The following is a 26825-nucleotide window of genomic DNA, read 5'->3' on the forward strand; positions in this document are numbered from 1 at the left end:
CATGTTCCAGTCCTCTTTGGGCACAGTTGTTCACTGTATTATAAATCTACCTGCCCTTCTGTCTTCTGGTTCCTATTCTTACATCTTATTCATGATATTTCAGAAGACTGTCCAATTATTTGCTGAAGTCCAGATACCTATTTCAACAGCCTTTGTCTGACCAAGACAAACTATCAAAAACATAAATGAGTTTTGTCTTGCTTGTTTGACACAGGGTCTCACTCCAGACTGGAGTGCAGTGATGTGATCTCGGCTCACCGCAACCTCTGCCTGCCAGGCTCAAGTGCTTCTCCTGCCTCAGCCTCCTGAGTAGCTAGGATTACAGGTGCACATCACTACCACCTGGCTAATTTTTGTATTTTTAGTAGAGATGGGGTTTTGCCATGTTGGTCAGGCTGGTCTCGAACTCCTGACCTCAAGTGATCCACCCACCTGAGCCTCCCGAAGTGCTGGGATTACAGGTGTGAGCCACCATGCCTGGCCTGAGATCAGTTTTGTCTGGAATGTTCTTCATGTAGAACATTAAGGTTGCCCATCTACAATTTGCAGCATCCTCTTTCTTCCTTCCTTAAATGAAATTGAGACTTTTCCCTGACTTTGATCATCTGATCCTTTTTCCTTTTTCATGAGCCATCAAAGGCTATTATAAGCTTTCATGGATCTCATCACAGATCCTGTCAATATCCCTGGGTGTAATTGTGGCGGGATAATATTTTGAAATATTACCTGAGAAATCCCTCTCTAAATTTTTTACTCTTTGCCTTTTATTCATTTAGTCAATGCATTCATTGCCTCAGGCAAAGACTGTTACAGCAGAAAACCAAAGAGCTGCTAAAATTTCTGAAGCTTACACGTTTAGATGTTTAAAAAAAAGAAAAGGAAAAAAAGCTAGGCCTAGAGATAATTCAGGTCATAAAAATTAAATGGGAGAAAATGAGTTATCGGCAGAGTGTCTGCTTTTCCTGGTCCTCTGCTTCTCTTCAGCTCCACCCCTGGTCCACTGAGCTATGGAAATTTGTTCAGACTATGGGAAGAGAGAAATCAAGACAGTTGGAAATCCAAGAACAGGAGAGAATGTGGGCACCCCTGGTGAATAAGGCAAAGCTTGAGGGTCTTCTCCTGCCCAGCAGCAAAATGAGTGCAAATGTCCACGTGATATATCCCGGCAGTCCAAGAAAACCTCACAAGGCCCTGCTCTCCCTAGTGCAGTTGGGGGCAGGGGGTGGCAGAATGATTTCCGGTAAGCCTGAGAGTAGCATACAAGTGGTGAAAGTCATGCAAAGATAAGGGCTTAAAACAGAAATGGATGAGTACCAGCAAGAAAAATCTGCATTACTTCTTATAGGGGATACTGCAGCACTTCATCCAGAGTTGCTCCGTATGGTCGACGTACCTAACTCCAAGCTGCTGGGGATATTGGCTGCAGACCATAATTTCTTTACCCAAAGTCACACCCTTCCCAGTGCTCACTGATGCAGGAATAAAACGGCCCACTTCTCTAGCCTCAATGTGGGACAACTCTGAAAAGCCACCCCAACTCTGGAACTCCCAGAAGGATCAGCTGGGACCTCAGTTGCAGCCACACTGTAGGAAAGCTTCTTGCTTTGGTCAGTCCTGCCTGCCCCAACTTCTTCCAGGTTATTTTCTAAGAACTCTCCCAAACAAATTTTCTCAGCTCTCCGCTTAATTTTGTTGCCAGGGAATTCATCTAAGGTATCTGCTCACCTGAGCCGACAGCTTGAAGATTGCATAATTCTGCTCCAAACTTTTCCAGGTGCAGAGATAAATTATTTTACAGAATCGTGGTTTGCACTATTGTTCTTTTCTTCTTCATTCATCTTTGGCTTCAGTTCTCACACATCAATTTTACTTCTACTCTTTCCTACCAGATGATTATGAAAGTGAAGCAAAGTAGGAATGGAATGTTTTAATCTTTATTGCTTGTTGCCATCACTGTCCAAACATAGGACCAATGTATATTCTTGCCACCAACTTTTGGGTAAACTAAAAAGGACCCCTTGTTTTCGTCTTTAGCATGTTTCAAAATATCTCCTTTTAAAATTTTAACTTTTCTTTTTCAATCTTATACACTTCAATAGTTGTATATCCTAAGATGAATGATGACTTCAGGGTCCTAAGCCAGTTTATAAAGGCCTCCTTTGTATAATAAGTCCTACCTACATAGTCTATCATCTCACTATAGAATGTAGGGGTAGTTGGATGCTTTTACTTGCAGACTTGGAAGCCTCCACTAAAATTGACCGAGTCTCATTTACTGTCCTGTTACATTGCAATAGCCTAAATAACTGTGATCAAATGACTGTTTAAATCGTGACGTATCTATTATAACGGAAAACTACATAACCCCTAAAAGTGTTGAGGGTGATTTATGGGTTCTAACATGAAATATGCTTTGTAAGTAAAGGAATAGGTTATTGCCAAATAGTTTTCAGCAAAGTTTTTAAATAAAGTTATGTGTTTAATGTGTATAAATATATGTTTGCATATATATAGAAAATGTTAGAAATAATGCACAAAAATATTCAGTCATTACATCTGGGGCATGGAACTATAGAAGTTGAGAGGTTCAGAGGATGCTATGGTTTGAATGTTTGTTCCCGTCTTAACTCATGTATTGAAAGCTTAATCCCCAATGCAACAGCACTGGGCAATGGGGCTTAATGGGAGGTGTTTAGGTAATGAGGAATCGCCCTCGTGAATAGGTTAATGCCATCAGAAAAATGGCCTGCAGGAGTTGATCAGCTCTCTCTTGATCTTCTGCCATGTGAGGATATGATGGTCCTCCCCTCCACATGACACAGTATTCTAGGTGCCAAGAAATCTTGGAAGCAGAGAGACCAGGTCCTAACCTGCCAGTGGCTTGTTCTTGGACTTTTCATCCTCCAGAACTGTGAGAGAATAAATTTTCATTCTTTATAGATTACTCAGTGAAATCCTGTTATAGTAGCACAAAATGGACTGAGAATGCGTTTTAATACAAATTATTTCATTTAATAAGAATATTTTTATCTTTAATAAAACATTATTTAATAATTTTTATCTATTCAATTTTCTTAAGTATTGAATTTTAAAATAATTGGCCAGGCGCAGTGGTTCATGCCTGTAATCTTAGCACTTTGGGAGGCCGAGGTGGGCGGATCACTTGAGGTCAGGAGTTTGAAACCAGCCTGGCCAAGATGGTGAAAACCCATCCCTACTAAAAATACAAAAAAATTAGCCATGCATGGTGGCAGATGCCTGTAATCCTAGCCACTCAGGACGCTGAGGCAGGAGAATCGCTTGAACCCAGGAGGCAGAGGTTGCAGTGAGGTGAGATCACACTACTGCACTCCAGCCTGGGTGACAGAGTGAGACTGTGTCCCTAAATAAACAAACAAACCAATCATTTTTATAAATTACAAAGACAGAAAAAGAACATCTTATTGGGAAAGCATACTGTATGCCATGTTCTGTTTTTCTATTGTTTTGAAGTTGACTTTCCAAGACACTACCCTGAAAGAAAACATGCATTCCACTGTCAGTCCAACCACTAGCCAATTTAGATGCAGAAGTATGCTATTCAAGAGGGAGCATTATTTTATTGCTTTTTAAATTAACCTAATTTAAAAATACTCCTAAATTTAAAAATAACCTATCACATCTAAGTAAATTATGTAGCATAAGATGATGAACCTCTATGAACTTATTTCTCACAAAACCTTCAACTTGAACAATACCATTCATTCACCTATGTGCTTTTCCCTATCCCATTCATGCAACCATTAGCCTGAGTTTTGCATTTATCATCCCCTCACCTTTCAAAAAATGTAGGTTTTCATAGGCCTGAGCACTGTTTTGTTTGGGTTTTTTTAGTTTATGGAGATATTATACAGTATCAGTCTCTCGGGAGTTCTTTTCCACTTGAAATTATGTTCCTAAGATTCATATCCATGTGTGGAGCTATAGTTCATTAACTGCTGTATATTATTTCACTGGATAAATACAATATACCAAAACTTACTTATTCCATGTCATTGGGTTTCAAGAGTATTTCCAGTTGTTTTTGTTATTAGCATTCCAAATACGTGCAACTTTTCCTAGAATGTATTTCTAGGAGTAGAGTTTTAGGTCACAAGTTATGTCAATGTGTAATTTTACAAAAAACTGCTAAATTGGTTTTCAAAGTTATTTTATAAATTTGCACATGCATTATAATGTATGAGAGTTCACATTGATTCATATTCTCCCATTTGGCTTTCTTAGACCTTTCCTCTAAGGGATATAAAATAGTAGTGCCTCAATGTGGTCTTAGTTTGTACTTCCTTGATTACTAAGCAGGTTCAGCACTTACATGAGATTTCACTTTCCGATTTTCTTCTATAAAGTGCCTGTTCGTAGCTGCGTCCCCACAGTGCTGCTTCTACTGTAGGCACTCCCTAAATGTTTGTTGACTGAGTAAATTTTCATGTAGCAAAATAAGACTTAGGATATGGACTTGCTAATTTAAGATGTAAAGATGTTCTTTTTAACAAGGTACCACAAGCTCTACTTCCCTAACCTTGTAATTTAGTAAGTCTCATTACATAGCCAATTTAGTGTAACTGATAACCGATTCTCTTGCATAATTGATTTGTTTCAAAAAGTGTTCACATAATTATTGTAAAGATGATTTTGCATAAGATATTAGTTATCCTTGGTGAAGCAGTATTTTGCTTCTATTTTTTTTTTTTTTTGAGATGGACTTTTATTCTTATTGCCCAGGCTGGAGTGCAACGGTGCAATCTCAGCTCACTGCAACCTCTGCCTCCCGGGTTCAAACGATTCTCCTGCCTCAACCTCCCAAGTAGCTGGAATTACAGGCGTGTGCCACCACACCCGGTTAACTTTGTATTTTTAGTAGAGACCAGGTTTCTCCATGTTGGTCAGGCTGGTCTTGAACTCCCGACCTCAGGTGATCCATCCGCCTTGGCCTCCCAGAGTGCTGGGATTACAGGCATAAGCCACTACGCCCGGCCTCTACTATTTAATTTTAATGGCAGTAGAGAAGTTCTAAATTTTGTTCTAGTCACTGAATAACTCAGTGCTGTTTTCAGAACACTAAGCTTTTTTTTCAGAAAAACATGAAATATTGAACCCAAAGTTGGCAGTGATGCAAGATTTCTCTCAGCCCCTTTGCCAGACTCCTAGCAGGGGCACCCTGTCTGCTTGGCCTACTGTGCTCAGACTCTTGTGGGAGGGAGCACATGAGTGGGCAAGTGTGGGATCCAGGCGGCCACTCCACCCACACAGGAGCAAACTCTCTGCAGGGTCTGTAGCCAGACAAGGCAAAGTTATGTCCAAGAAAAAGTGTAAACAGCTATTCCTGAACGTTCATCACTGTTATGTACTAATACTTAACAGACATGTCATGAGGCATCAAATTTATGAAAAATTAATACAACTTAAAATTCAGAAAAACGTTATCTGTTACCTTAATTTTTATGAAATCTTTTTGTAAGTGTTTCTGAATTAGAAATAGATGATTGTTACAGGATCTCTGGGGTGTCAATTTTTTCTGGCCAGACCTCTATGGCCATGGTGCCTGAATTCTTGTCCTCCATCCAGGAAGAATGAGGTATGCAGACAAGTGGAGGGTGAAGAAGAGTTTTATTGTGTTAGAATAGCTCAGAGGAGTAGGTGGCTCCTCTCTGTAGGCAGATTATTCCATTGGGTGTTCAGTTCTCAGCCGAGAGGCAGCCCTGGAAAGGGTGGCTCCTCTCTGCAGGCAAGTCATTCGGATGCCTGCAGGTCTCTGAAGCTCTCAGCAGAGGGTAGCTCCTCTCTGCAGCTGGTCGCCCATCATCTCCAGCTATGGGTAGAGTACTTCCTCTCTGTAGCTGGTCATCCCGTCATCCTCTGCCCTGCTCTGGCTGAGCCCAGGGCTTTTATGGACCTCAGAGGGGAACAAGTACGTGCTGATTGGTCCATAGGCAGCCATGAGCAGCACGGAAGAGCATGAGTCCCCACTCCTGTGGGAGGGACTGGCAGCCACTGGCAGCCTGGCCCCCAGTCTTCAGGCCCTCCCTGGCCAGAAGGTGGGGACTTACTGGGGACCCACCCCTTCCATTCAGGACTCTGAACAGACACCCCTGAACCTGCAGGGCTAGGGGTTGGTGGGAGTGGGGGAGCCTTCCTGGGATCCCTGAGGGTGCAGGCTACAGAGATTCCCGGGTTCTACACCTGGGAGGGCGGTCACAGCTGCACCCGGGAGCTCCCACCCCATCAACTTGGAAGGGGCAGGGCTCCTGCTTATCCACAGCTCCTGCCTGCTTCCTGGAGCAGGAGACCCAGGTCTGAAGCTGTGGGTGCGGCAGCTGCAGCTGCACCCAGGAGGGCAGATCCTGCCTGTTTCCGGCTCCCTCAAGAACACAGGGAGGCTTGGATCCACGGCTGTAGTTTGGGAAGGCCAGGAGGGCAGGGCTCCTGCCTGCTCCGTAGAGCAGGAGGCCTGGGTCTACAGCTGCGGTTTGGGCGGCCACAGCAGCACCGGAAATTCCTGTCCCAACTCAGGAGGAGGAGGGATTCCCCTGGCTCCATGGCGTACGCAGCTCCAGCCACACTTCCCTGCTGCAGCCAGCATGATGGCAGCAGCCATTGGCATCATTATTACACATTTTTAAGTGGGTAGGTATTCCACAGAAATATGATTTTTAAAACCACCCTTCAGATAGTCCAGATGGGAGACTATCTGATAGGGAATAAGGAAAAAAGTCAAAGGTGGGCATGGTGGTAAACCCATAAGCTCAGATACTTAGGATGCTGAGGTGGAAGGATTGTTTGAGCTCTGGTGTTTGAGGCTGCAGTGAGCCATCATTGTGCCACTGCACTCCAGCCTGGGTGACAGTGAGACTCCACCTCTTAAAAAAAAAGGAATTAGCAGCAAAAAAGGTCAAATAAGGATTTTACTATTTGTCTTCTCCAGCATTTCTTCTGAAGTCATGGAGGTGTACTGCTCAGATTTCCCCTCAAGAATGAATGTCCAGTTTAGCTGTAAAAAATGCAAATTAGCTGATAAGCTCCATCTGTCAGTTCCTTCAGGCTGTGCTTCAGCTTTCAACTCAAGGCCACACCCCTCTAGGGAAGTTCCTACCAATGACTGAGCAGGGCCAGGGTACCCTCCGCCATTTCTTCCCTGAGTGGGTATCCTCACGGGCAATCTTTGCTCCTGAGCTCCTCATGTTAGTCAAGACTCAGCTCTGCATCATGGTCTGAGGTTCTCTATGCCCAATACTGCTTCCTCCACAATTCACTTCTAAATTGTTTTGTTACCCTCCAATAAACCTTTTACATTCCTGTCTCAGCATCTGCTTCCCAGAGTACCCAAATGACACAACTTTTCTGTAGCAAAGGCTTTAATTAAAACACTAGCTGTGCCGGGCACCGTGGCTCATGCCTGTAATCCCAGCATTTTGGGAGCCCGAGGCAGGCAGATCACCTGAGGTCATGAGTTCAAGACCAGCCTGGCTAACATGGTGAAAACCCATCTCTACTAAAAATAGAAAAATTAGCCAGGTGTGGTGGCACACCCCTGTAATCCCAGCTACTAGGGGGCTGAGGAAGGAGAACCGCTCAAACCCGGGAGGCAGAGGTTGCAGTGGTCTGAGATCACGCCATTGCACTCCAGCCTGAACAATAAGAGCGAAACTCTGTCTCCAAAAAAACAAAACAAAACAAAACAAAAACAAAACATTACTGGTAGCATTTTCTTTTACTGACATGCATGTGTAGCATGTATTTGGCTAAACACACAGAAAAACTATTAGCACATTTTAAATTGAATTTTGGATAGAGTGGTGACTGGACTTAGGAGAACACAGTGTTCCTATCACCTACGTCCATGGGTTTGAGAAATTTATGCTTAGCTTGAAAACGCTTTTTTTAAAAAACAAAAATCCTTCTAATCAATGTAGAAAACCTCTTGACATTGTTAGTTTATGGCAGTGATACTAATTACTATCATATGTTGAGTATTATACGCAGGAAATGTGCTAAGCGTTGTACATACATTAGGCTCACTTAGTTCTAGAGGCTTATGTCTAAACAATATTAACTCATGAATTAGTTAATTGCTCGTAAGAGTTTCAGCTTTAGCCAGGAAGTACATTAGCGTTGGATCTGGGAATTGCTATCTTGGCTGTATAATGAAAATATTCAAATGTTAATGTATAATGGTGGATCTTGGGAAGAGAAATGGTCTTTACTAGCTTAGGCCAAAAAAGTGTGTACCATAGGAATAATTATGAATTTTCCAACAACATTACATATTTAGAGAAATGCTCTTCTCTGTGAGAAAACACCTTTTAAAATTGTGGCTTGGATAATTATGATTTGCTAAATACGTGTTTGATTTATTCCATTTCTAGCCATGTATTTCTTACGAATTCTGACTCACTGATTTATAAGATGAGATACAAAAAAGCATTATTCTTACATCAGGGAGTATCAAAGATGGGAGAAGGTGCCTGAGGGGAGTCAGCACTATCAGATCCCAACATGGGGACCACTGGCTATTTTGAATATATGTGAATTTTGTCAAATGCTTCTATGTCAGTTGATATTATCATATGATTTCTCTTCTTCAGCCTGTTTCTATGATTACACTAATTGATTTATGAATCTTGAACCATCCTTGCTTACAAGGGATAAATCACATTTGGTCATGACATGTACTTCTTGTTACACATTAATGGATTTAATATTTTTGGGGGAGTTTTGCCTCTAAGTTCATGAGAAATATTAATCTGTAGTTTTCTTTTTTATATTGTGTTTGGTTTTGGCATCATGGTAAAACTAGTCTTATAAAATGAGTTGTGAAGTGTTTCCCTCCTGTTCTATTTCCTGGAAAAGACTGTGCAAAACTAACAATTTTTTTTTTTAATATACTGAATGTATGAAACTGATAACTTTTTTTTTTTAAATGTTTGATGGAATTCTTCAGTGAAACCATGTGGGTCTGGAGATTCCCTTTTTGAAGTTTTAAAATTACAAATTCAATTTATTTAGTGGTTAAAGGACTATGCACATTTTTTCATCCTGATTGATTTTTGGTACTTTTGAGGTTTTTGCTCCTGGTTTTATTTAAGGAAAAGATGAAAATAGTCAATGAGAGAATCACATAAAATATGAAGTTCTTACTAGTAATTTGAGAAGAAGTTGATAGAATGCAAAGTATTTTATACTCAGGATTTGACTATCAACTTGTTCATGAATTGAAACCATTGCTGAATGTGATGCTGAGGATTTTTTCCCCTTCTATAACCCGAAGTCTCTGATTTTATTGACTTTATATGCTACCACAAGATCCAAACAAATATTTCACTTAAAATCACACATAAATTCTACAAAATAAAAACCCTCCTTTGCCACTGAAGTAAAACTTTAGATACATGTTTTGCTATTTTTACAGCTGTATTAATCAAATAAGGAAAACAGAAACTAAGAATTTTAGAGGCTGAGTGCAGTGGCTCATGCCTGTAATCCCAGCACTATGGGAGGCCAGGGAGGGCGGATCACCCGAGGTCAGGAGTTTGAGACCAGCCTGGCCAACATGGTGAAACCCCATCTGTACTGAAAATACAAAAAGTAGCCAGGCGTGGTGACGGGCGCCTGTAATCCCAGCTACTTGGGAGGCTGAGGCAGGAGAATCGCTTGAACCCGAGAGGCAGAGGTTGCAGTGAGCCGAGACTGCACCACTGTACTCCAGCCTGGGCAACAGAGTGAGACTCCATCTCAAAGAAAAAAGACAAAAATTAAATAGAGATAATTTGATGTAGGAAACTGAATATACAGATAATACAAAACTGAGAAACCAAAAGGTGATTATGAGGTAACCCAAAGATGAATAACCACAGGAAAATAATTTTTCAGCCCAACCCAGAGCTGGAGAACAAAAGAAAAGACGTGTTTCAAAAACCTAGACGCAGGGAGGAGCCCCCCATCATGCTGGCTTGTTCTGGCCCTGCAAGCTCAGATCCCACGCTCAGAGCTCTGAGAGGCATCATAGGGGCAGACAGTGCCTAAACATACTGGATATCTATTTTTCAAATAGTGACTGCAGAACAAGAGGGACGATTCAAGCAGTAGATACATTTTGGAGAAGATAAACCAAGAAGAGCCACTGTTGAGTGAACATAAACCTGAAATCCTGTACTATAGAATTAACAGCGAAGGATATACTAGATGAACAAGCTAGAATATTACAGACTAAAAGTGATACTGGCTGGGTGCAGTGGCTCACACCTGTAACCCCAGCACCTTGGGAGGCTGAGGCAGGCAGATCACTTGAGGTCAGGAGTTTGAGACCAGCAGACCAACATGGTGAAACCCTGTCTCTACTAAAAATACAAAAATTAGCCAGGCGTGGTGGTGGGCACTTATAGTCCCAGCAACTTGGGAGGCTGAGGCATGAGAATCATTTGAACCTAGGAGGCGGAGGTTGCAGTAAGCTGAGATCACACCACTGCACTCCAGCATAGGGCCCATCTATTGCATTTGCCAGATGGATAATTCAGTTTACTTTTGGGACAATACTGCAAGTACAAACAGCAGGATAATCACGCATTCCAATGATGATGTGCACTTAAGGATACACGCATGTCCGTTTTAGAAACTTAGTGTCTGCATTTCCTTCCTTAGAGCATTTCCTTCGATTTCTTTGGGTTGTTTGGACTCTAATATAATTTCTTCTGTGTGGTCTTTATTTTATTGAGTGCAGCAGACACCTCTGTGCCTACAGCAGTAATACTCCAATTGAAATAAATCAAATTCACTTCACTTAGAATGCACCTGAGAAAAGTTAATCAAAAAAGCATAAAATTTTCTTTATAGTAAGTAAAATTTCAGATTGTGTTTAATATGATACTTAACAGAAAGAAGTCCAGTTGTTTATACTGATGAGGAGGAAAAGCTGTCTTCTACCTTAAATATACCTGACCAATGTACAGCAGTGCTCCCCTTGCAAAGACAAACCAGACAATCTCCAATTAGAATGTGCCTAATTTCCACTAAGAATCATTTTCTGGAAGTTGAGTGTCCTTGTCATAGACAGCATTCACACAGAATACCATCCTAACTTTCTCTTTGAATTGGAATCAAGTGCTGCTATCTGCTGATTGGAAACTAAAAGTGCATTTAGGGTGCTATTTCAAGTGTCCATTATTAACTATCTCCTTAGAAAATAAAGCTTCTAAGTCAAGCATATTTTTAGTTTTGCATAGTGGAGTAAGTTTATCTTCACTGATTTGGGACTTTATAATGATTTTCCATTACAGAAATTCAGAAATATACAATTTAATGTGGTTTATGAAAATACCCAATTACCAACATCCTGAGTGGCTGTTAAATGATAGGGGAAAGAAAAGACAAATTCAATTCCAGGACCTACAAAAGCCCATCTGCGGATGGTGGATGTCTTAGTCTTTTCCATTTCAGTGCCTTTCATAATGCTTAGTATGCAGTAGGCACTCAAAAAATACATGTTCAGTGAACGAACAATCATATAGTGGGAAGCTTTGAATTTTTTCTCAGAGGGTCTAGGTGGCTCACACAAAAATGAGTGACATATGATGCAGGAGAACATGAAGGATTTTAATCAGAAGAAAATGGAGTAAGAAGAGATACAATTCAAAAAAATAAAAGATAGTTTGGAGGTGGTAAAATGGCCACCGGTAAATCCACAGATTTGGTTTCACATAGACTTACAGCACAGTGAATGACAAACAGTTGTACAATTTAACATGATGGAAATGTAAAATTTCTTGCACAATAACTGGAGGTTCTTTCATATTCCCATTAATACTAACTTCTTCTGAGTTTACGGACATTGCAAATAACATTAGTCAAAATACCCCCAGAATCTTGCGGGTGGAAGAGTAGACTAGCTATATAATCACCCAGAATCAGAAGGAAAATGTTATAAAATAAAACGACCTTTCTTTCCTTCTGTATGTTTGTGTATTTTTCTTTGATCAATGCCCAAGAAGTAGCTGACTCCTCTTGCTATGTATTTCCATTTCCTAAATAGACTTTAGTTCCAGCAATATCATTACCATTCAGTTTCTTTTCTCCTATCTCATGCTATATGTTTGTTATAGATTGTAAATTCCCCACAGGGTATGATGGTCTTGAGTTTTCAGCCTTCTCTTCTACTTACGTTTTTGCATCAAGAGTCTCAATGTCAGTTGAGTCAAGTATTAACTAAAACTGTTATTTAAAAATCTTTATTATTCAGATTTTTACCTTATACTACAAAAACTGCACACTATCTGATAGTGCTTGGATAACTACAGTCTAACACTGAAACACAGCTCCTTTTAAAAATATCATTTCTAAGGCCAGGCGCGGTGGCTCACGCCTGTAATCCCAGCACTTTGGGAGGCCGAGGCGGGTGGATCACGAGGTCAGGAGATCGAGACCATACTGGCTAACACGGTAAAACCCCGCCTCTACTAAAAATACAAAAAGTTAGCTGGGCGTGCCGGCAGGCGCCCGTAGTCCTAGCTACTCAGGAGGCTGAGGCAGGAGAATGGCGGGAACCCGGGAGGCGGAGCTTGCAGTGAGCCGAGATAGCGTCACTGCACTCCAGCCTGGGAGACAGCGAGACTTCGTCTCAAAAAAACACAAATATATATATGTGTGTGTATATATATATCATTTCTAGATCACCGCCCAGGAAATGTCTTAGAGTGTAAGTATACACTGGATATGGTGTACTGCTCTGAACTGGAAACTGTAGGTTTCAGATGCCAGTTATCAATGCTACGCTGCTCCTAGAGTTCCCCTACCCCTGCTCCCTTCTGGCCCCCTTCTGGCCCTCATCCTTGGTATTGCTGAGCCTATTCCCCTAGGACCGGCTCTGCTACAACCAGATACAGTGTCAGCCTCCACTCTGAGTTTGGCCAACCTCCTTCCTAGTACCATTGTTTCGGATTCACCGTCACGTTACTATCCCACTCCATTCTAGTAGTTACAAAGAACAGAGCTTGGCATGATACAACAACCTGTAGTTGTAGTGGCTGCCAAGGCAATGACAGTTTGGCTTGTCTCAGGGTAACAGCAAGTCTTATTTTGGTTTGAGGCAGGCCCTGGAGTGACAAGACAACTGGAGGCATGTTGAAGCCATCATCCTTGGCTAGCTCAAACTACATCTTAGAGAATACCGGGAGTTTTTATGAAGAACTGTATATGAAACTTAGCCAATTACATTTTCACAATTGTTTGATTCTATATATATTTAAAAAAATCAATGCATTTACTATTTCAAATTTTTGTTTTAGAAGCAATCTCACTCTGTAACCCAGGCTGGAGTGCAGTGGCACAATCATAGCCCACTGCAGCCTGGAACTCCTAGGTTCCAGAAATTCTCTCACCTCAGCCTCTGGAGTAGTTGGGCTTATAGGCGCGAGCCACCATGCCTGGCTCACTATTTTGGATTTCAATTTGGGACTCAAAATATAAGCATGTTGATGTTAGTCTTTGGCTGGTTTAAAACATTCCTTTGAAGACAATATGCCTGAGGGCTAATTTAGACACAAACTGTTTCTAAAGGCTTACTCTTTTATATTTCCACCCTTATATAATTATACCACTGTAGAGAAAGATCCCAGGAATAAGACCCCAAAGCATGCTACAAAAGTGGCATGATAGAGAAACTACCACTATTTAAGGGGTGCAGGGTTTCCTTTTAAGGTGGTAAAAATGTTTTGGAACTAGATAGAAGTGGTGATTGCACATTGTGGATGTACTGAACACCACTGAATTACACTTTAAAATGGTCATGTGAACTTCAACATGAAAAAGGTTTTTAAAAAAAGGAAAGAAAAAAGAAACTACCACCATTCTCACTGCTACCATAGAGCACTATAAGCAAGGAATTTGACTTTACTGCAGCCATTAACACCAGCACCGATGCCACTTCTGTATCAGGAACTTGACCTGGCAACCACGAAAGGTCCTCTGAAAGCCAGATGATATATATGGCAAAACTCATGACGGCATATGGGCAACTGAACAGAACTTGTGCTTCATGTTGCTGAGTGCAGATGTGGTTGCCAAGAGTTTGATTAAGTTCTGAGAGACAGGAGATCTTGGCATACTTTACCTTCCAGAGGATGCAGGCAAATTGGCTTTGCTAAAGCACCCAATGTCTGCTTATGATCATTATACTCTTATCAATACTTCCCAGGTCTCCAGAATTAGGACACTCATTTGTTATTAAATTAGCTGTATATTTCTCCCAGGGATCATATTCTCATGAAGCATGATCAACCAATGACCCATTTAGCCATAGGACTATGCTATCCAAGAGAGGACCCAATGATGCCACCATTGGAGGTATCTACAAAATTAAATGGTTTTAGATCTATAATAGTACAGAGTTTTAAGGTCACACAAAGTATGTACAAAATCTGGCTCATGGAGTTTGAGAAGAATAGTGATTGGACTGCAGAAATTATATATCTATCAGGTTTGGGGGAGGGGGAGTTGTGGGGGTGGCAGTTAGTGAATATCAGCATGCTGACCTTTCCAAACAGGTGGTAAATGTCTTTCCACAGATCCTGCCTCTATGCTGGTCAGAAAGAAGTAAAGCAGGTGAATGCATTTTCCAATAATTAATATTAGCATAAATGGGGCAAACATGAAAATGAAAATCTAAAGAAACCCATTCAGCACAGCTTTCATGAGCTCCGTACCGACTCAGGATTTACAGAGAGGCTGAGCGCAGTGGTTCATGCCTGCAATCCCAACACTTTGGGAGCCCAAGGCGTGAGGATCACTTGAGCTCAGGAGTTCGAGACCAGCCTGGCCAACATGGTGAAACCCTGTCTCTACTAAGAATACAAAAATTAGCTGGGCATGGTGGCGGGCACCTGTAATCCCAGCTACTCGGAGGCTGAGGCAGGAGAATTGCTTGAACCCAGGAAGCGGAGGTTGCAGTGAGCTGAGATCACACCTCTACACTGTGGAGCAGAGGAGCAAGACTCTGCCTCAAAAAAAAAATAAATAAATAAATAAAAAATAAAGATTTACAGTGTAGACCAAACCTGGGCAGTCTAGTTAGTTCCACTCACACATCTTTAAGCTCAGAGGCTCCTGAACGCATATGTGTCCTACCCAGAGGCCTCCAGTGTCCTTGACTGTTCACAGTGGAATAGAAAGAGGCATTATGGTATTTGGTTCTATCTCTTGTGCCTCTTGTTGACTGGATTCTCACTTAGAAATAAAGGCTGACACAACCCAATGGATGGGCTGGGGTAAGATGCCAAGGAGAGTAATATAGGTGTGTGACTAACTAAATGGGCCAACCAAGCCCTGTGCCTCCTTCTTAAAATGGTGAGTCTATAGAGGGAGAAGTTTTCTCTGAGAGCCTCAGGAATGTTAAGCCTGTCATCTACAAACATATCTTTGGGGCTGAGATCTTGAACCTTATAATTGCTTAATAAGCCATTTACCACCTGCCATTTGGAAAATAAGAAAGAAAAAGGCAGAGATCAATACCCCAATGATACTTGGATAAGAACATACCCAATATAAAGCTCCAAAATAATCTCAAAACTAGAAAAGTAGTCTGCGCACATCATATTGTGGCACAAAACAGTAACACTCAAGCAGCCCTGGACTGGGCCAGTGAAATTTTACTGCTGACCCTTCCAAGTAGTCTAAATGGAAAGGGCTAGACAAGAGGGCAAAGTCAAGTTAATGGCAGCCTGATATTGCATTGGACATACTGCCACTTCCTCAATTATGGACAACACATCAAAGACCAAATGAATAAGGTGGAACTATGTTATTTAGTAAAACTCCAAAGGCCATGATTTTTCTGAACTGGAGATTCAAATGGTGAAATGTATTAGCAATGAACATTGGAAACACATTTTTTAAAAAAAATTTTAAGTTATTAGAAAAAAAAAAAAGGAAATACTTAGGTTTAAGTCTAACAAAATATGCACGGGATCTGTAAGCTGAAAACTACAAAACACCAATGAAAGAAATCAAAGGCAACCTATGTAAATGAAGATATACACTATGTTTGGCTGGGTACCGTGACTCACGCCTGTAAATCCCAGCGCTTTGGGAGGCCAAGGCAGGTGGATCACTTGAGGTGGCGACACCTTGTCTCTACTAAAAATACAAAAATCAGTCAGACGTGATGGCGCTCACCTGTAATCCCAGCTACTAGGGGAGGCTGAGGCAGGAGAATTGCTTGAACTCAGAGGCGGAGGTTGCAGTAAGCCGAGATCACGCTACTGAACTCCAGCCTGGGCAACAGAGGAAGACTCTGTCCCCACCCCCGCAAAAAAAGATATATACCACGTTCATAAGTTGAAAAGCTCACTATTGTTAAATTCTCCTCAAATTGGTCTAGAAATTTAACACATCACAATCCAAATCTCAGAACATTTTTAGATATGTTAACATCCTTGCCCATCAGTAGTGTCAGGAGCATCCACCTTACCAGCCAAATTGTAAGCGGAGTCTCCTTCGCTAAATCCTCAGCAGTCACCTATACAGGACATTCATGTATTAGATTATGTGAAATGACTATAGTCATCTGCTAAATTAACGCAAAACATTAATAATGAAGTTTTATCAAGGCCTTCCATTCACAGGCATAAGAGATCTTACCAAGTGACTTTGATGTTACCCGCCTAGATCTAACCCTAGAGACTAGATCCACATCGACATTCACCAGAGAAAATCACTTGAGCCTTGCCCTAAGGGGCCACAGTAAGTCCTATCTATCCGCTACCACTGCTGTAAAGTGCCAGAGCTTTCAGTCTTGGGTCCATGCTTCCCACTGCCAGAGACTTCACTTATTGTCTGGAACAGACAACGTTAGTGAAGCTCTCATTAACCACTGAAGTTTACCGTCGTCTTCCATGACCTTCCCCATGAAATGGATACAAAGATAAGCATTATACATGGATATCACTTCCTTGCATTAGCCAATTTTCAGGATTTCCACTAGTTATATGCTCACTGGGTAAGATCCTTAAAATTCAGATTTCACAAAGATTAATGGGTTTTCAATTTCGAGGTCATGGACACATCCACCAAGTACCCTGGACATCAGGAATAGATCCTTCTTTTTTTTTTTTTTTTTTTTTTTTTTAATATCAATTAACTTTTATTTTATTTTATTTTATTTTTTTTTTTAAATTTATTTATTATTATTATACTTTAAGTTGTAGGGTACATGTGCATAACGTGCAGGTTTGTTACATATGTATACTTGTGCCATGTTGCTGTGCTGCACCCATCAACTCGTCATTTACATCAGGTATAACTCCCAATGCAATCCCTCCCCCCTCCCCCCTCCCCATGATAGGCCCCGGTGTGTGATGTTCCCCTTCCTGAGTCCAAGTGATCTCATTGTTCAGTTCCCACCTATGAGTGAGAACATGCGGTGTTTGGTTTTCTGTTCTTGTGATAGTTTGCTAAGAATGATGGATTCCAGCTGCATCCAAGTCCCTACAAAGGACTCAAACTCATCCTTTTTTATGGCTGCATAGTATTCCATGGTGTATATGTGCCACATTTTCTTAATCCAATCTGTCACTGATGGACATTTGGGTTGATTCCAAGTCTTTGCTATTGTGAATAGTGCTGCAATAAACATACGTGTGCATGTGTCTTTATAGCAGCATAATTTATAATCCTTTGGGTATATACCCAGTAATGGGATGGCTGGGTCATATGGTACATCTAGTTCTAGATCCTTGAGGAATCGCCATACTGTTTTCCATAATGGTTGAACTAGTTTACAATCCCACCAACAGTGTAAAAGTGTTCCTATTTCTCCACATCCTCTCCAGCACCTGTTGTTTCCTGACTTTTTAATGATTGCCATTCTAACTGGTGTGAGATGGTATCTCATGGTGGTTTTGATTTGCATTTCTCTGATGGCCAGTGATGATGAGCATTTTTTCATGTGTCTGTTGGCTGTATGAACGTACCTCAAAATAATAAGAGCTATTTATGACAATCCCACAGCCAATATCATACTGAATGGGCAAAAACTGGAAAAATTCCCTTTGAAAACTGGCACAAGACAGGGATGCCCTCTCTCACCACTCCTATTCAACATAGTGTTGGAAGTTCTGGCTAGGGCAATCAGGCAAGAGAAAGAAATCAAGGGTATTCAGTTAGGAAAAGAAGAAGTCAAATTGTCCCTGTTTGCAGATGACATGATTGTATATTTAGAAAACCCCATTGTCTCAGCCCAAAATCTCCTTAAGCTGATAAGCAACTTCAGCAAAGTCTCAGGATACAAAATTAATGTGCAAAAATCACAAGCATTCTTATACACCAGTAACAGACAAACAGAGAGCCAAATCAGGAATGAACTTCCATTCACAATTGCTTCAAAGAGAATCAAATACCTAGGAATCCAACTTACAAGGGATGTAAAGGACCTCTTCAAGGAGAACTACAAACCACTGCTCAGTGAAATCAAAGAGGACACAAACAAATGGAAGAACATACCATGCTCATGGATAGGAAGAATCAATATTGTGAAAATGGCCATACTGCCCAAGGTAATTTATAGATTCAATGCCATCCCCATCAAGCTACCAATGAGTTTCTTCACAGAATTGGAAAAAACTGCTTTAAAGTTCATATGGAACCAAAAAAGAGCCCGCATCTCCAAGACAATCCTAAGTCAAAAGAACAAAGCTGGAGGCATCACGCTACCTGACTTCAAACTATACTACAAGGCTACAGTAACCAAAACAGCATGGTACTGGTACCAAAACAGAGATATAGACCAATGGAACAGAACAGAGTCCTCAGAAATAATACCACACATATACAGCCATTTGATCTTTGACAAACCTGAGAGAAACAAGAAATGGGGAAAGGATTCCCTATTTAATAAATGGTGCTGGGAAAATTGGCTAGCCATAAGTAGAAAGCTGAAACTGGATCCTTTCCTTACTCCTTATACGAAAATTAATTCAAGATGGATTAGAGACTTAAATGTTAGACCTAATACCATAAAAATCCTAGAGGAAAACCTAGGTAGTACCATTCAGGACATAGGCATGGGCAAAGATTTCATGTCTCTAAAACACCAAAAGCAACGGCAGCAAAAGCCAAAATTGACAAATGGGATCTCATTAAACTAAAGAGCTTCTGCACAGCAAAAGACACTACCATCAGAGTGAACAGGCAACCTACAGAATGGGAGAAAATTTTTGCAATCTACTCATCTGACAAAGGGCTAATATCCAGAACCTACAAAGAACTCAAACAAATTTACAAGAAAAAAACAAACAACCCCATCAAAAAGTGGGCAAAGGACATGAACAGACATTTCTCAATAGATCCTTCTTAAGTACTCTAAGAACCAGATTAGCAGATCTGTCTCTCCATTTGCTCTGCAACTGGTCTCAACTTTCCAGTTGGCCCTTTGGGCTGCTAAAAGCAGTTTATCTCACAACCTTTAGTCCTTTGCTACTCAAAGTGTGGCTCACAGACCAGCAGCATTAATACCACCAGGAAACTTGTTAGAAATGCAGAATCTCAGGCCCCACTCCAGACCTGCTGAACCAGAATCCACATTTTCTCAAGATGTCCAGGTGATTCGCATCAGAAGCATTGCTTACAAAGATTTAACCTTACTTTCCATTGGTTAAGCGAGTCCTTATTAAGCCAGCCCTGATCCAAGAGCAATAATCAAGTTCAGCTGTGCACCACAGCAAATGAGGCATCACCTGATGGTTCTTAATTGGTGGTTGTTTCTATTTGTTGCTTTTGTTTGTCACTGAGAGTTGGTTTTAAGATGAAAGGGATCTTCTTCTCCAAAGGAAGATTTGCCATACCAAAGCAGGAAAGGCAACAGTTTACCAAACAAAAAAACACTAGGCCCTTTTATAAGCCTAATAATGTTTACCCAAACACAGAAACATCAGATGTTTGTTTCCTCCATGTTCCAAAATAATAGGCCAGAGTTAGAAAGGGGAATCCATAGGCAGGTAACTTTTTGTTAACACCTTGCAAATGGTGACCCTTGGACATATAACTCAACAAATTTTCCATGGCAGGCCCATGGATCCAACCCCATAGATAATTCCAGTGTATCTGTCTTACATCTGCCACTATACAAGATTTATTGTAACTGGATATAATGGCTTATATAAGTGAGTTAAGCACTTTTAATTACAACCATCCCCCGCAAAAAACCTGAATTTCCTGTCTCTGTTGATGTGTTCATGTTTTTCCTCCTCTAATCTGTAGAGAGGTAAATTACATAGATTTTTAGACATTAAAACATCCTCCTGTTCCTGGGATTCTCCTTTTGCTCAATACAATATTTTTATGCACTGCTACATTCAATGTGCCAATATTTCATTGGCAATTTTTCCATCTATGTTCATAAACAAGATTGGTCTATTAATATTTCATAGTCTTTGCTCAAGTGTAGTTTTGAGATTTTACTAACTTTGAAATGGGTTGGGTAGCTTTCTCTCATTTCAAAGTTTCTGTAAGATAGGAATTATCAGTTTCTTGATGTTTTGGTAACATTCATCTTTCAAAAATTGCCTTTTGGCGAGGTGGACTTGTGATTACTGATTTCATTTCCTTAGTGGTTGATTTAAATTGTCAAAATCTTAGATGGATCTTATACTGTTTTCCTAGAAATATATCCATTTCTTCTCCACTTACAAAATTTTTATCATAAAGTTAATGGTACTCTTATGATTATTTTAAATCTCTATTGGTAGTTATGTCCTTTAAAAAAAAAATTGAAATACTGTATATTTGGGCCTTTTCCTTTCCTGACTGGAGGTTTATCGGAAGGGTCCCTTCTGCTGCAGCCTGCAAAGCCTCCATCAAGGGACACCCACCAGCTGGCTGCTGTTTACCTACCCCAGCTAACCCAGTGGGTATTAGTCTGTCCCCACACTGCTATAAAGAACTGCCTGAGACGGGGTAATTTATAATAAAAAGAGGATTGACTCACAGTTCCGCATGGCTGGGGAAGCCTCCAGAAACTCACAATCATGGCGGAAGGCACCTCTTCACAGGGCAGCAGGAAGAATGAATGCAGGAGGAACTACCAAATACTTATAAAACCATTAGATCTCATGAGAATTCACAATCACGAGAACAGCATGGGGGAAACCACCCCCATGATCCAATTACTTTCATCTGGTCTCTCCCTTAACATGTGGAGATTATAATTCAAGATGAGATGTGTGCGGTGGGGACAGAAAGCCTAACCACTATCAGCGTGTTTGCTTGTTTACTTCTATTTTAAACTTTAAAATAAACCCGTAACTTCAGCAGTGCTGTTTTGCTACTCCTCTTAAATTCTCTCATTTTCTTGTGTATTTCATCCTTTTGCTAGTTTTGCACTGGTTACTACTCAGTTTCTTTATTGTACTGAGTCATTTTTAAGTATCATTTTGAGAATGGAGAAAAAATATGTTATTAAGTTCATTATTCCTTATGTATTTACTGAGCACACAATTGTTATAGAAGGCAAAAATAATTTAGGTAAACAGGGTAAAGCGAGTCCCCAGCAGAAAACTTTCCTTTTAACAAACAGCAGCTCAAAAACAGCTCCCTTTTTAACCTCATGCAGTTAACCCCAGTAAAACAGTGGCCCTTAATAAGCACATTCCTTTCCCTTTAGGGGCACTAAGATAAGGAAGCTAAAAGCAGACTAGGGGGGATGCCTGCAGCTGCAAGATGTATGGGAACAGACATAGAAACTCTCCCTTCCAGATAAGCAGGACAAAGAAACACAGACTAAGAGTCTAAGAGCCTACGTGGTCAGGGACTGGGATAAGAGCTGATAAAAAGCTCTGCGCTGCACAGATAGCACACCTGGTCCCAACTAAAGCGTCCTCGGGCCCTAGGAGAATAAGACATCCCCTCCTCATGAGCTCCCTCCTCGCTAGCCCATTTATAAAAACCCTGACATTTTTACTACAACTTGGCAACCTGCTCCCGACCCCTCTCTGTAACAGAGAGCTGTTCTTTCCTTTTGCCTATTAAACCGCTCCAAACTGTGTGTCTGCGACCTCCATCTCCTTGGCCGTGAGACCAAGAACCTCGGTATTTACCCCAGACGAGGCTGCTTCACAATTACAGGTGCCTACTACATACTGGGCATTATGGAGATACTGAGAGTAGAGTACAGTTTTGGACAAATAATTTCACACCATACTGTATTTTCATGCAATACTGTAACTGTAGAACTGTGTATTAAGTGTTTTCATACAGTACTATAACTGTTACATTCTGAATCCCATAATGAGAGACATCTAAGTACAAAACCATGGCAAGAATACTGTGGCTTTTTATATTTGAGTCAAACTTAAAAGTGTCCTGGCTTCATAAACTGTTTCCAAAAAAAACCTTCTCAGCATTTTTAACTTATAAGTAGATGGCAACACTTTAATCAAAACAACAAAATTTCTGATATTATCTGTGACAAATGCAGGAAGTGTACTTCCACTCTCAAAAAATACCCTGAATGAACATAACCCTCACGTGGAAGTTTATTTTACTGGGGTGAAACTACATTTTTGCTAAATAATCTCTAATTTAACAAAGTAAAAGACAGCTGTCACAATTCTCAATATAAACAACAGCTTTTCCAAGTCAACCAAAAAGAGTAGAGTTTTGCACCAAAAACTGACAATTTTGTCTTTTGCTATTAAAAACCTACGGTTAGCAATTGCTAAAGAACTGTGGAGACTTTAGAAAGAGGGGGGTGGTACATATGTTCAATTCTTTTTTCCAAACATGTCAATAGAACAGAAGGCGCAGTACTTTATGAATGCCAGAACTAAGCAAACTAGTGATTTGCTTTTTATAACATGGAAAAAATCCTTCACACAGTATTAATTATATTATTTTTCAAGTGCATTGGGTTTGACTGTAAGAAAATTAATTATTGGGGCCAAAAATTAATCAGACATGATTAAAAGTTCCTCCGGCAAAAGTCATGTTTGCAAACTACCTAACTCAACCATGATTACCCATATGTAGATACTTCACACTTACATCACAATTAAAGACATAAACTGAAATTGGTTGGCTGTTTTTTGGCTTCCTCTGATTAGTCATTCACAGGGCAACAGTGTGACCTTAAAACTAACAGTTTCCCCAGCTCTTTACCTCTGGAGTTCTGTTATGGAACTTGTTGGCTTCAACAATGAAGGGAAATTGTGGTGCCTATATCCCATCAGTTAGAAATAGGATAGGAATTCATAGGAGTTTAGTTCTGCCATTCAGCTGATACAAGCAGAGGGTAATAATGCTGGTTAAATTAAGACTTTTTTTTTTTTTTTTTTACAGTTATACTGTGGAAAGTTATTCAAATTTCAAATTTATTTACAGTGTTTGAAAAGCACACAACAGAAGATCTTCATTTATGCAACAAGTCAATCATCTGTGGTATGTATGGAAAATAAAAATCTAGGGTAAGTCAAACATACAAACTCTACCTCTTGCTTTCTCCATTAGAATATACACATTGGAAATCTAAGTTCCAAACAGTTCCTCTCTACTGAAGATAGTGAAATTTAGTGCAAGCCCCCTAACTATCAATTTTTTGGATGCTTACAAAATGTTGAGCCTTGATGGTGGAAGAGGATTCTATTTAAAAGAGATGATCATATTTTTAAAAAGCTAAATTGACTCAGTTTATTTTCAAAATAAGGGTGATCCATGTTTTCAGTTTATTGTCGTACAGAAAACATTTTATAAAATAATAAGGTAGACTTCCACTCCAACATATTCACGTAAAAACATCACAGTGCAAGAAAGTGATCACAATTAAGCATGAAGACATCAAAAGCCCGCCAGTATTTTAACTACAGAGCAGAATATTCTTGCTGTCCCTTCCTAGAAAATGTTGGCACATTCATTAACTGCTCAGGTTACAAAAATCACTTCGTGTCCACTTCTTGTCCTTCAATATATTTTCATAACTACACTGTGTTACATTAATGCTGGTGGACAAAATAGCTCCTGTAAAATCTAAAAACCTTTCAGGTAGCACAAGGATTTAAAACCAACTAGGAGAAAGCTCTCCCAGAATATTTTTGTATGTAATTTTCTGTCCATTACCACAATAACAGAGTAAAAAGATGTTTTACCTTAAGAAATAAGCTAAAGGAAAAAATTTCATTTTTCCTTTAAAACATTTCTTAGCTTTTAAATAGAGAGAAAAAGTTCTAATTTTCTTGAGGGAGGAGAATATTTCATAAGTAAAAACATCAAATGTTGTACAAATGTTTCATTTAGGAAACAAATACTTAGATTCAAAGGATTCTAAAACATTTCATCATTATAAGAAAAGTGTAATTTAAAGCTAAAAAATTGTAATACATCAAACTAATATAAATTACTCATTAACATGTTCTATTGTATTTCACAAAATCCATAATTAAGGAATAGTGGGTTAGGTGAGACATTTTCCCCAACATTTGGTCAGATTAGCTAAGAAATTCTGGGCAAAGGATGCCTACTCTGAATCAGGATCTTGGCCTCTTAAATGAGGGCACTGGACTAACTGCCTATTCACTAACTGCCTCTAATCCACACATTTATCACAATTGTTCATCTTACATAATCCTTCCAAGGATGAAGTGTTTCAACTCAATGGATTTTCCAGACAAAGCTCTCCCGTTTAAGTGGCAAAACTCTTCTTTAAACTTTAAAATTTTTACTTTAAAATGTTATGTCCACTGTATTTTCCTGCCACCTTAAAAGATGTTGAGGGGTAACTAACAACAAGTCTCTAAATGACACAGTCTCCTGGACTTGCCAGCTGATGACAGGATCTGCAGATACACCTCAGGGTCTGCTCCGACTCTGAGCAACTCTGGGCTACACTGAGTGAGAAAGACAATGATACCACCTACACTGCATCGCTTTGTTTCAAAGACCAATAGAGTTATAATATATCAAAGTGTTTGTAAAGTACAAATTACCATACGAATGCAAAGGACGGCTCTAATAAACCTAAGCAAACTTCTCCCTGATAACGAAATTTGGATAGATTTAGAAAATATATGTTGTTTGTCAAGACTTGTGCAATAGGCCACGTGTAGTGGTTCACGCCTGTAATCCCAGCACTTTCAGACTCAGGCAGGAGGATTTCTTGAGCTCAGGAGTTCAACACTAGCCTGGGAACATACCGAGATCTCATCTCTACAAGAAATAAAAAAAATTAGCTGGGTGTGGTAATGCACAACTGTAGTTCCAGCTATATAGGAGGCTGAGGTAGAAGGATTACTTGAGCCCAGAAGATTGAGGCTGCAGTGAGCCTTGATCATGCCACTGCACTCCATCCTGGGCAAAAGAGCGAGACCCTGTCTCAAAAAAAAAAAAAAAAAAAAAAAAAAAAAAAAAAAAGAAAAAGAGAAAGAAAAAAGACTTGAGCAATGATGGCTCTGATGCTTTGGTTACCTGGCATTTTGTTCTTCTGCTTCTAATTATGCTTCTAATTGCACCAGGTGTGGGATTCAGTTTCTGTCTTCTCGAGTCTATAAATCTGGCTTTAAATAGGTGGAAACCAAAACCTACAGATCTGTTACTTTAGTAAATGCTGTGTCATCACTACTTACTTTGAAAGAGTGGTTCCCAACCTAGGGTAGGCATCAGACTCACCTAGGAAGCATTTTTAAAAGTGAGATTTCTAGGCTCTAGTCCTAGGGATTCTGATTCAGTACATCTGGAGTAGGATGCAGAAAAACTCCCATTTTTTTCCAAAAGCTTTCTAGGTAATCTCAACAAGCAATCAGTTCAGTTTTGGAGACATATTACTTTGCCCTCAATTTCTTCTCTATTTTAGTAGCTGCTAGTATGTTTGTTTTCAGTATAAAAATTTCTCCTTGCATTAATCACAAGTACACTTAGAACAGACGGTCCATGATTTTGGCATAGATCCACAGAGAGATAGTCATTACACTTCTTTACAATAAAATTTAAAAATGATGAATTAACCTCATAGCTAAGACAATGCACATAGACGCCGAATGGTGGCTGGTTCTGTGATTACAGGGCAACTGTTTTCTGCTTTACTTGTAGTCAGTCACTGATAAACATGAAGACCATATTACTACCGAATAAAGATGGCAGAACTCCTCCAAATAACAGGAAGATGGCTAACCAGCTAATCACTATTATTTAGAAAATGTTTCTAGCAAACAAAGTATTTTTTAAAAAAAAAAACTAGTTTCCTATAGAAACCCAAAGATTTCCACACTTCTGAAGTCTACCACAAAGCAAAAAGTTGACCAAAACTACAGTTGTTTAAAAATATGTTCAATTACTGTGAAATATAAGTGTAAAATAGGTGTGATTTCATCCTTTAGGAGGTTTAATGGGCACAAATGGAATTCAGTTTCCATTTATTCTACTCAAATAGTTTTGTGAAAACGACAAATGAAGTATTTGGTATAATATAGTTCTGAACACCATACCTTCCAAATTTAATACAAAAGCCACATTTGGATTTTCCGGATGTCCCAAGTGTGTCTAGGCACTGCGGAACGTCGTCATGTCTTTGGGTTCTCTGCTGGGGACGCACCAGTCATCAGCCTCGTGGTTGGTGTTGTAATGCTTCCAGGCAGCTTTGTTATACACTGGGAGTCTTTCTATTGAGTCTGTTGACAAAGCCTGAAAAAAAAAAAAAAAAAAACCTAAGACCTATTAAGTCTGGCATTTTTTAGAATTCATTATTTGAGAAAATAGAGAATGGTAAAAAGGTTATGACAAATTAGATAACATTCTATTAGTATCTTATTAATCCTTATACCACC

General features: G+C 39.9%; 2 protein-coding genes across 12 annotated transcripts in view; both read right to left on the minus strand.

Annotated features, from left to right (window-relative positions):
• MAP3K20 (mitogen-activated protein kinase kinase kinase 20) overlaps positions 1-26825 on the minus strand; it is a 763073-nt gene that overhangs the window by 636519 nt on the left and 99729 nt on the right. The window lies entirely within an intron of this gene.
• Positions 1-26825, minus strand: part of PDK1 (pyruvate dehydrogenase kinase 1) — a 72325-nt gene that overhangs the window by 7866 nt on the left and 37634 nt on the right. For 7 of the 11 annotated variants that reach the window (XR_007718205.1, XR_007718211.1, XR_007718213.1 and 4 more), the window contains one exon: positions 26487-26682. Coding sequence is in view for 1 of the 11 variants with exons in the window: in XM_050751354.1 (XP_050607311.1) it covers positions 26542-26682 (141 nt within the window). In the remaining 10 variants the exon portion in view is untranslated. Of the gene's footprint in view, positions 1-1344; positions 16541-23370; positions 26683-26825 lie in introns of those variants that run through there. The other 4 variants (XR_007718210.1, XR_007718209.1, XR_007718208.1 and 1 more) reach the window with 4 other exon arrangements.

The sequence above is a fragment of the Macaca thibetana genome, chromosome 12 (genome assembly GCF_024542745.1).
Source record: "Macaca thibetana thibetana isolate TM-01 chromosome 12, ASM2454274v1, whole genome shotgun sequence".
Classification (NCBI taxonomy): Eukaryota; Metazoa; Chordata; class Mammalia; order Primates; family Cercopithecidae; genus Macaca; species Macaca thibetana.